The sequence below is a fragment of the Tribolium castaneum genome, chromosome 2, assembly GCF_031307605.1.
Source record: "Tribolium castaneum strain GA2 chromosome 2, icTriCast1.1, whole genome shotgun sequence".
NCBI classification, from domain to species: Eukaryota; Metazoa; Arthropoda; class Insecta; order Coleoptera; family Tenebrionidae; genus Tribolium; species Tribolium castaneum.
Window position 1 is genome coordinate 22,662,619 of NC_087395.1, and position 10,635 is coordinate 22,673,253.

Below are 10,635 nucleotides of genomic sequence, written 5' to 3' on the forward strand. Positions count from 1 at the left end.
AGCGCAAATTACGACACAAATTTTCCGCTCTAACAGAGACAGATTTAGAGTGTCTTCAGTGTCCTAATTTTTTCCAACAAAACGCCGAAAGTTTATGCAATAAGGTGTTTCTCAAATATCTGCAAGCGTTCGTAATTCTTTAAACCACTTTTTTAACACACTTATACATACTTTCCACTTCTCAGTGATGACGTGAGAATGATCTGAAACTTTTTTTTGAGAAATATGCTAAACAATCACGAAATTTGCCAACAAAAGCAAAAAATACTTCGAGCGTTTAGACGAAAACTCACTTACTTCAGATATTTAGCTCCTTTTTAAGCGCAAAACTTCGTCAAAAAGTGTCTAATTTAGATCGAAACTAACATTATTTTGGCCCCTTATAGTAATTTTTTGAGCAATTATTTAAAAAAAAATTATCAAAACACGCACAAAAATCATTTAGTTATTTCGGATTGAACCAAGAAAATATTTGTGTCGAAAACTACTTTACTTCAGTGTTTACCGAGCGTTTTAGCAAGGATTTGATTCAACAAAGTTGAAACGAAGAACTTAAACTTATTGAACGTATTTAGTTAAAATACGTTGTGCCACCAGGTTTTAGTCAGTTTGTAAAGAAATACTTTAAATTCAAGGGAAAAAACTGAATTTCGATCCTCCATCTGATATAAAATCTCTTTAGAAATGGATGCTTTGTGTTCACCGTCAAAAATTCAAATCCCTCAGCTCCTCCACCTCATTACCATCTGGCGTAATCCCCATGGCAACGTTAGTTCGATACTCCCACTGACAGTGACAGTGCCACTACAATGTTCTGGGGCCTATCTCCAGCCTTAGACCTCCAAGAACAATACCTCAAAGAAAACAAAACCCTCCCCGAGGAGCTAAACATTTTACTCGTCGGAGGTGCAGACAGTCGCCACGTCCTCCAAACGCTAGCCCGCCGTTACAGACACACAACCACCAAACTCAACTTTTACGTGATGGAAGCGAGCGTTGAAACGATCGCCAAACAACTCCTCCTCCTAAACGTGGCCCTGCAAGACCCCTCAATTATGGGCCTTGTGCAGAAAGTGAAGTTTTTTATGGAACTGTACGGCAACACGCTTGTGCGGCCCGCCGTAGCCAAATTCCTCACAGCCACAGCGACCCAATTAGTGAAAATGGTGACGGACTACGAATACTTGAACCAAGTAATGCCCTTCGTGACCCTCGAGATAAAATACAAAGAACGTGACTATCTGGAGAACTTGTTGAAATTCTGGTGCGGTCGCGACGAATTCGACATTTGCGATTATTGGGACAGGCGTCTGAGGAAGAATTTGGGCGTGAGGTACGACTCGAAATTGGGGGCTTTCGACTGGGACCTCCACATGAGGCTCCATTCAGTTGGAGGCAAGCAATTGTGTAATCAAGAGTATCGCAATTTCCGACTAAACGGGGTCGCGTTTTCGTGGCTGGAATCGGAAGTTTCGAAGCCGAACCGATCGATGGTGTGTCTGGCGATCCCGAACGGGGAAAAGTTCGTCCATTATGGGTATTTGGGGGACATGCAGACCGGTCCGTTCGTTTCGTTCGGACTGGAATGCGAAGACGAGAACTATCTCAAAGCTACGAACGGCCAAAACATGCACAGAGCCACCGATGTGACCGAGCGCAATCTCTGCCAAATCTTCCACGAGATACAATACGGGGAGACGTACTCCCACAGAAACACCTCCGATAAACAGCTAGGGCCCGTGGTTATGCAAGTCGGCGAAAAACGGGTTATTGATACCAAAACGAACGAAACGCGGAACACCGCCAAAAATAAGTGTATCGATTTAGAAGATGTAAGCATCAAATTCGTTTCATTGTCGCTCCTCAAGCTAATGCTGCACAAAAATGAGTACCGGGAGTTCTTCCAAATAATCTACTTTGGGTGTTTTTACACCGAGCATTTAAATAAGGATTTGGTGGACCGCGTTTTGGCAAAAGACGGGCTAGTTTTAGTGGAAAACCAAAAATTTGTGGTAACGCATCGCGACAAACAGTTACAAGAGTTCGGTGAGAACGTGAGAAAGGCCCTAGAGGGGTCAAAACTCACAGAGAGCTGTTTTGATCCATGCAAAGACAATTTTGCAAGATTTGTGAAGGCCTAAGTGCGCACACTGGTGTTAATTAAATTTTTATGAACAAATTATTTTTAGGATTCGACGATAGTGATTTAAATAAAAGTCATTGTTTTATTTGCTTTTTTTAACAACAAACTAATTCGGTTCGTAATTCCAAGTCAAATAGTGTGAACATGTAATCACCGAATAAATCCCACTGAACATCTCTTAAAGCACAAAAAAATATATGAAATGCGTATTGTTCAACCATGTACGAGTACATTCTACCAAATTGATATTTGATATTGTTAGGGAAACAGGCTTTGTTATATTGCCCCTCGGAAAGGAATAATGACTCCAATTGATACTCAGTGAATGAAATGCTGCAATAAAATAAGATATCGCTAAATCGGACAACAAAAAAACGAAAACTTCATTACATACGCATATGTAACATATTTTCTGCATTTCAGTACACAATTTATTCGTTGAAAATAAATCAAAAAATAGAACCATGCTTGCATTTTTCAAATCTTCAAACACGTTTTTTGAGATAAAACGTAGTTTGTTAGCTAAGATAATATAAACTATTTTTTTGTGCCCAAAAATTTCAAGCGGCCGAGTAAAAAGGAGAATACTGAGCGTTAAACCGTCATACTCGTAGCTACGAATTGTTGAAAATTTATTTAAATTAAATTAAATAAGCAGTTCACTAACAGTTTAGAAAAAAGATTGAAATTTTCATGACAAACATAAGAAAAAAACATTAAAAAACTGCAATACGTCCAATTTTCTTCAGCTGCGAATACAAAGAAAAAATTAAAAAATGTAAGAAAAAAAGTTACAAGAATGTCGGTCTCCATTTAACCCAGAAAGGTTAAAGATTTTTTTAAATCTTTACTTTATTTAGTTTATTTCAAAAGTGGTGCTTTACGGAGTTATCAGGAATAAAAATAATGATGGTATTTTTTGTAAGCAATAAAAAATCACATATATACTTAATCATAATTGCTTTATTTTTATTAATAAAAAATGAACATTTAAATAAAAATGATTGATTTTATGTATGCTTCTTTTTGAACATTTTATTCTTCATAACACCAACTTGTTTCTTCTTAACTTTCTTAATCTTTTTATTAAGCTTCACACTAGCTTCTTTCGGAATTTTGTCCCAATCGAGTTTTTCACCAGTCTTCACATTCTTCTTGCCCGGACTTGCGGACTTTTCCTTTTTCAATTTGTTATCTTTCGGCGAATTCGTTCCTTCTTTCCTCGTATCCGCTTTACTATTTTGCACTACATTTTTCTTCTTCTTACCATCATCTACAACCGCATTTTTTTCTTGTTTATTGTCCTTAATATCCCCATTTTGCTTAACCTTTTTCGCTTTCTGTTTTTTAGTCTTCACTTCCTCGTCCTGTTCTTGTTTACTCGTATTAATTTCTTTACTTTTCTCCTTCAGTTCTTGTTGACTCGTATTATTTTCCTTACTTTTCTTCGCCTTTTTCGGCTGCGTTTCTCCATTCTTTTTCTGTTTTTTAGTGCTAACTTCCTCAACCTCCACTTCCTCCTCCAATTCCCTCTTTTCGCCCTGCTCCTCGCCCGCAGTCGTCGGAATCAAATTTGAGAATTTCCTAAACTTGGCCACAAAAAACCCGTCCATGTTATGCGTATGCGGGTAAAACCTCCTCGTCAGTTTCAAACTCGGGTGAAACCTAAACTGTCTATAATTCGTAAAGCCTTCATTCCCGAATTCCAGTCCCGTATCGACCAACTTAACGTTCCTCTTCTTCAGAGCGTAATCAACCACCCATTCGTTCTCTTCCGGCAACACCGAACAAGTCGAATAAACCAAATATCCGCCGGTTTCCGACTTGGCATTAAGGCAATCAATCGCCGCCAAGAGCAACTCCCTTTGCAAATTATAGCACCGCTGAATGTCCTGCTCGTCCTTGCTAGTCTTGACACTCTGGTCCTTCGCCACAACCCCCGTCCCGGTGCAGGGCGCATCCAGCAGGACCCTGTCAAATCCCTTCAAAATTTTCGGGAATTTTCGGCCGTCCACGCACGTAATGACCGAATTAACGACCCCCAACCGGTGGAAATTCCCGACGATTGCCTTGATTCGCTCGCTATTGACATCATTAGCGAACAAGACCCCCGTGTTTTTCATCAGCGCGGCGATGTGCGAGGCTTTGCCCCCGGGGGCCGCCGCCATGTCCAGAATCCTCTCGTTTTCTTGCGGCGCTAGCGCCATGACCGGTAGCAAACTCGAAGCGCCTTGAATAATGTAATGACCGGCCAAATACTCAGGGGTCGCCCCGATCGGAACTTGGGAAGAATACACAACGAGGCCCACTTTGCTCCATTTTCCCACCGGGTCCAAGTTAACCCCGCGGTTAATCAGGGCCTGGGCCAGGTCGCGACGCCGCGTCTTCAGACTGTTGGTGCGGATGGTCAACGGTCTTTGGACTTCGCTGGCTTCAAGAAACTCCAAAACTTCGGTCAGGGGGAACAGCTGCATGAACTTCTCCATTAGGAAGTCGTTGTAGCTGTAGTAGGTGCAAAGATCGGCTTTTAGCATCTCCAAGTAGTCGGAACGTGAGTGTTTCTCATCGCGGAGTTTGGTGAAGTCGGAGAGGACTCCGATCACGTCACGGATGCGTTGTTGCACTTCCTGCAAACTTGCGGTCTCTTCGCGTTCTTTCTTTGACGGGAGTTTGAACTTTTCGCTGTCTGCAATGTTCATTTGGAGCTCGTCCTCAGCGAGCTGCTCCTCCTCATCTTGTTGCTGCTTAAGTATCTTGTTCTCCTTTTCAATCGGGAGAAGGTCGTCATCGTCAGGTTCAGAATCGTCCGAAACGTCGTTCAAAGTCCCTACTTTACAATCCTCCTCGTCACTTTCCTCAGATTCAATCACAACTTGCCGCTTGGGCTTCAGCCAGGACTTGTTATCGTCCGTGAAACCCTCGCCAGGCAAAACCTTCGTGTCATTTTGACTCACAGAAGGCTTCAACCACACTTCTTCATCCTCCTGCTCTGACTCACTACTTTCTTTAGCGACTTTTGCCACATCTTTCCTCTTAACTAGTCTTTTCTTCAAACGTTGTTTCTGTCTGTGGCTCAGTTTTTTCGCGTCGGAATCACCTACAAGTTCAATAAGACACGAAAACCACTCGTGTATTTTTACCATTGAGTAACGCTTTCGGAAACGTCGGGTCCTTTTGTTTTTTTGCCTTTTTGCCAGGCCCTCGTTTAACGAGGACTCCTTCCGTGTTAAACCGCGCTTTTCTGCCCATTTTACCGATTCATAAAACACACGTGCTGCATTTGAAACGTGAAAACACAAGTTTAAGGTTAAGGGATCTTGACGTTCAATGTGACCAACTTGTGATTTACGTTGGCACAGCTTTCAAACCGTCCAATCATAGAATAACGAATTTAATAGGAGCCAATCAGAGGAAGAGGGTTTTAAGCGGGTCAAATAACATAATCATTTGATGGAATATATTCTTTTATAAAAATTTCTGGACTAGATCGCCTAAAATACCGCAAATTGATGTCATAGTGGGTCTCTCTTTCTTCTCCTTTAAACAACTCGTCGCAATCTCGTATAATTTCTCGCCGAAATTAATACTATTGGCCATCCATGAGCCAACTGTTGTGTCTAACAATGGTTTAATACCGTCCTGGCAGGTTTCTTGCACATGAGTAACCAAATCGACTCCCTCCCGGCTTTCGTCCATTGGAGGCATTGAAGTGAGTAGTTCAAGCAAAACGACTCCAAAACTGAAAGTGTCCAACTTTACTGAAACGTCTCCCCTGAAAGCCTCAGGTGCCATGTAAGCCGAAGTCCCGAAAATTGTAGTTGCGGTGTTTGTATTTTGGTTGAGAGCGCGTTTAATTAGCCCAAAGTCGCACAACTGAAGAAAAAGTGATTATTTTGTAACAAACTACCGAAAAACAACCTTTGGTTTATTGTTACTGTCGAGTAAAATATTTGCAGATTTAACGTCACGGTGAATCAAGGGGCTTGCGTATGCAGTGTGGAGATACGCAATCGCCCTCGCTGTCCCCATTGCTACATACAGCCTTTCCGTCCAAATCAACTCATGTTTCTAAAATTAATTATTAATTATCTTAAGAAAAAAATCTTTCGAAAATTATTAGGTCTTGACCTAGAATTGTTGGATTTCAACAAACCGTTTTGCTAGGACTTTTAGTTTTCGAGTTGTTTATTTTTTATGAAATTTTCAGGCAAAAAATTTCAAAACTATTAAACAAAATCAGATTAACAAAAGTTTTTCATTTTCCCAATTATTGTCTTATCTCGTTTGTTTTTTTTTTATTTTAAAAATTACTCACAGTAGGCAAACACTGACCTGTAGCCGGTCCTTGAGTGCCCCTCCAGGGACGTACTCGTACAACAAGCAATACGTGTCGCCATCGCACGAATAGCCCCTCAAAGCCACCAAATTCTCATGCTCATATTTACTCAAAATCTCCACTTCGTTGCGGAACTGTTTAGTAACCATATCATCAACTCGAACGACGTCAACATTTTCCAAAATGACTTTCTTCACCGCCACTGGTTTACTAACCAACCCCACACCCAAATAAACTTTACCGAAAGCCCCCGACCCCAAAAACCTGCCCCCTTGGGCCACCGGTGTCTCGTCGAAGTTATTAGTCGCCGTTGCTAAATCACAGTAACTAAAGTGTGGCAAAGGAGTGTTCAGCGACAAGTTCGGGAGCGGCGACGAACACGACCGCGAATTTTTCTCAGAATCGATTAATTGACTCAAAGCGGGGAAGTTTGACGAAGAGTCGGAACTTGACGCCAGACTCAATTCGCTGATTGCAGGAACGTTGAAATTGGGCTCAGAGTCGTCACTTGACTGGTTCAAAAGTGACGATAACTCCGGTCTGTTGACCGCAGAATCGGCATTTTCAGTGGTTTCTGAGCTCGATTGTGACACTAAATCGCTAATTACGGCAGGAATGTTATTATTGGACGCCTCATCCGTCAAAAGCGACGACAAATGCGGCACATTTGCGTTATTATCGCTGTTTGAAACCGATTCTTGCGAAAACTTAATCAAATCCGACTCAGACTTGACTTTCTGGACAACGACCGGTAGCCGAAACGGCGGCGGCGTCTCTTCCACATCCGGTGATTCGCTGATTATAATCTTGGGGATCACTTTCGTCGTTTCTTTGCCGCTGTAATTCAAGTTTGTGTTAAACGAATTCAGTTTGTTGATATTCTCGATTGCGGAACTGGGGTAGTTGATCTCGTCCAGAATTTTCTCGATTCGTTTCGTCTCCGGGTCTAGTAACTCGTCCGGATTGAACACAACTGGGGCCGCTGGCCCTTTGGCGGGCCTAGGAGGCGGCTCCTCCTTTAAAATATCAACAGCGACGTAGTCAGCCGCACGAAACAGCTCTGCCTTCTGCAGGAGATATTTCAGGTGGCCCACGGCGGGCCTGACCCGACCTGAGGTGCCCCACTCGCGCAACAAAATCTCCGAGCAGAAAATTCGCTTCTTGACGGAGTTGTCCTCAATTATGCTGAAATTTACGTGTTTTCGACAATAGGAAAAATTGGGGGACTCACTGGAAGTGCTCCGACCGGTATTTGGCCGGGTTATTGAAGTTTATATCGCATTTATACTCGTTTAGAGACAGTGTTTGCGGTATTATGGCCATCAATTTTTTCCAAGAGTCCTGCAATTCCAAAAGGCTTATGAGGTGGGAGCGCACGTCCAAAGGCAATTTTCTGATTTCAACGGACGGATCCATTGCAATTCCGTTGGTTGGACGGGTAATTAAGGCACTTTTTATTTACAAAAACAAAAATCTAACCTCTAAACACAGAAACTGACACTGACACTGACATTACAACTTTAGAAGGGAGAATTCCCTAATAATTGACACGAACACAGCGCCTCTGGTGGGCATTACTATAATATTACGGATTGGCGTTACGTTTGAAATTTGAATATTTTTTTGTAATTATGCGAATAAATACTTCTTTTATAAAAATATTACGAACTTAATTAAATCCCTGATCCACATTTGCTTCTTCTAAAATGCCAAATCGTTTTTTGTCATTGCTTGGCCTAGCCCAGGAGATAGATCGATGGGTGTGCGCATTGCTAGTGACGTCATCTTACTTTATTGACGTCATTTGTGCTCATAAAAAATTCAGATAATTAAAAAGTCAATTACCCATTTATTTGTCAAAAATATTTTTTTAATTGTTATTCTTAGAGTTAATTTTATATAATAAAACCAATCGGTGGTAATAATTTATGATAAGAACCAATCACCTATAGTTTTGATCAGAGCGATTGATTTAAAATAATGCGTTATTTAATCGAAAAAAAACTTTTAGTGGTTAAAGGCGCATGAAATAATTTAATTATCCCAAAAGCCCTCGTGGGAGTGCGCCCCCGGTGCGTCAAAATAATGATCGAAAGTGTATAACTATACCAAAGTCGTTCGCCCACTCGAGTAATTAGCTGTCTCGTCCCCCAACCGTGCGTGGTCCCAAATCCAGTTATTTAAACATAAATAATCAAATAATTTTTTGTGTTAGCTTTAGCAATAAAAGCTTAAAAACTGATTATTAAAAACCAGTTCAAAATTGAGACACTTTCTGAATGCTTTAACGAGAAAATAAAATTCGTTTATGTCAAAATCCACTGTAGGTATGCAATCAAATTTCTGTGTTCACATTTATCTACAGAAAATGTTGTTAACATTTTTATTAAATAAGTCTCCCCACGTCGGGGCCGTTTGGCATTTCCGTTGAAAAAAGCGGTGTAATTTGAAAAAAGCCGCCCCCTCGTTCACATTTGACATTTCCCGTCGACCACGTAACGAAGTGTGTGCATCTGGGACCCGAACGGCCACCACGTTCATGGCGAAGGCGCTGTGAAATATGAGATCCCTGGCGCGCCCACGTCGGCCCCGCCCACACACCCACGCTTCATTCATGCGGCCCGGGCCAACTCCTGCATCCTGCAAACCGCCCACGTGCTGTTTTCTCGCGTACTCCCTTTCCTGCACCAGCGCACAGCGACGAGCGAGTTATCAACCGCAGCAGCGGCAGCAGCAGGACAACGGCGCGCACACCTCGCCTAATCAACTTACCTATAAAACAAAAACTCCTGCCATTTTGGACCTAAAGACTGCCACCCACCCTTTGTGAATAAAATCGCGAAAGTGGGACTCGAGGAATGCGGATCGAACTTTAAGCAATCGATACTTCTTTCGGCAAAACCAGGTTAAATGCAACAATTGCATTGAGAAATGGTGGATGCGCCGGGAGAATGTTTTTTAATGAGGGGGCTGCGACTTTACGCTTGTTTTATTGCAACGGTCCTGCTTTGTTTTTGGATTAGATAAGATCGTTTCCTGTAATAATGTTACTTAATCTACGTTTGACGGCCTCGTAAAATTAAAAATAAAACGGGGAAAAGGCACAAAACAGTAGTTAATTACTTACCTACTTAAGTGGATTTTATACACTAGACAAATATTTGTTTTTGGAAAATTTACTTGACGTGACCCTTATCTGCTAACTCATTGTTGGGAAAAATTCTGTTTTTCTCTCAGTTTAACTTTAACCTTTTCTAAAGTCACCTAGACACGTGCAGATCACAATGGAATAGAGTAAATAATAAAGTTCGCTTGTTGTTTAACCCACGTTCAAAATTCTATTTTTTAATTTTGTTATTGATTTGCGTTCTACCTTTGCGTTATATTCAAAGGAGTTAGCAGAACTGAGCTGGTTTATTTACAAGCTATTCACCCGAAAAACAAGCCACCAGTGTCCACACTCACAAAACTCGATAGATAAACTTAATTCGATACTTTCCAAGAAAATCTTATTACTTGAAGTCATAAATAACAGAATGTAAATTTTTTTCTCCGATGCACCAACGGACTATCCCCTATGAATTTAAAAATTAAATTAAAAACTACATTTTTTTCTATTAAAAGATTACTATTTTGCAAGTTTTTGATTATTTCAGCAGCTTGGTGGAAGTGGACAATGGTGGATGCGCCGGGATCGTGAGGGTGTAATTGCAGAAATATTCTTATTTATTTGAGATTGAAAGATGTAAATAATTTTTGTACTGTTATATTTTTCCGACTTATAAATTTATATATAAAGTACATATTCGTTTTATAAATGTAAACCAAGAACATTATAAAATTGAATAAATCTCCTACTTTCGTTAATTTGTTTATTTGAATAATGGTTTCAATAATATATCGAAATAAATAATAGTTCTTTCTTGTTTATCTAATTAACATTAATTTTCCTATTTAAAACAATGATGATGAACAATGTAGAAACGATGAGTGAATAGTTTTTTCGTTTCGTTTTTGCTCTTTTTTTGCTTGATGATGACCGAAGGAACGAACGAACGAACGAACGAACGACAATTATAATAATACGTCGAAAACCGAATGAAAAATCCGCGATGAATAATGTGTTAGTGACGCCGTAATAAATAATTCACTCGCA

At 40.7% G+C, this 10,635-nt stretch overlaps 3 protein-coding genes across 3 annotated transcripts; 1 reads left to right on the forward strand and 2 right to left on the reverse strand.

The window, feature by feature from the left end:
- The first annotated feature begins 736 nt into the window (after nucleotides 1–736).
- Dnaaf3 (Dynein axonemal assembly factor 3) lies at nucleotides 737–2,228 on the forward strand. Its single transcript, XM_969298.4, has one exon. The coding sequence runs from the start codon at nucleotides 810–812 to the stop codon at nucleotides 2,139–2,141; it is 1,332 nt and encodes a 443-aa protein (XP_974391.1). The 5' UTR covers nucleotides 737–809; the 3' UTR covers nucleotides 2,142–2,228.
- An 858-nt stretch (nucleotides 2,229–3,086) lies between these two features.
- On the reverse strand, nucleotides 3,087–5,490 carry LOC663261 (uncharacterized protein). The gene is made up of 2 exons (XM_969317.4): nucleotides 5,284–5,490; nucleotides 3,087–5,240 (listed from the first exon to the last, which is right to left on the reverse strand). The coding sequence occupies exons 1-2, from the start codon at nucleotides 5,390–5,392 to the stop codon at nucleotides 3,154–3,156; spliced, it is 2,196 nt and encodes a 731-aa protein (XP_974410.1). The 5' UTR covers nucleotides 5,393–5,490; the 3' UTR covers nucleotides 3,087–3,153.
- A 95-nt stretch (nucleotides 5,491–5,585) lies between these two features.
- On the reverse strand, nucleotides 5,586–8,019 carry LOC663280 (serine/threonine-protein kinase pelle). Its single transcript, XM_008199862.3, has 4 exons — nucleotides 7,711–8,019; nucleotides 6,476–7,664; nucleotides 6,062–6,211; nucleotides 5,586–6,016 (listed from the first exon to the last, which is right to left on the reverse strand). Exons 1-4 carry the CDS (start codon nucleotides 7,893–7,895, stop codon nucleotides 5,609–5,611), a joined length of 1,932 nt encoding a protein of 643 aa, XP_008198084.1. The 5' UTR covers nucleotides 7,896–8,019; the 3' UTR covers nucleotides 5,586–5,608.
- Between the last annotated feature and the right edge of the window lie 2,616 nt (nucleotides 8,020–10,635).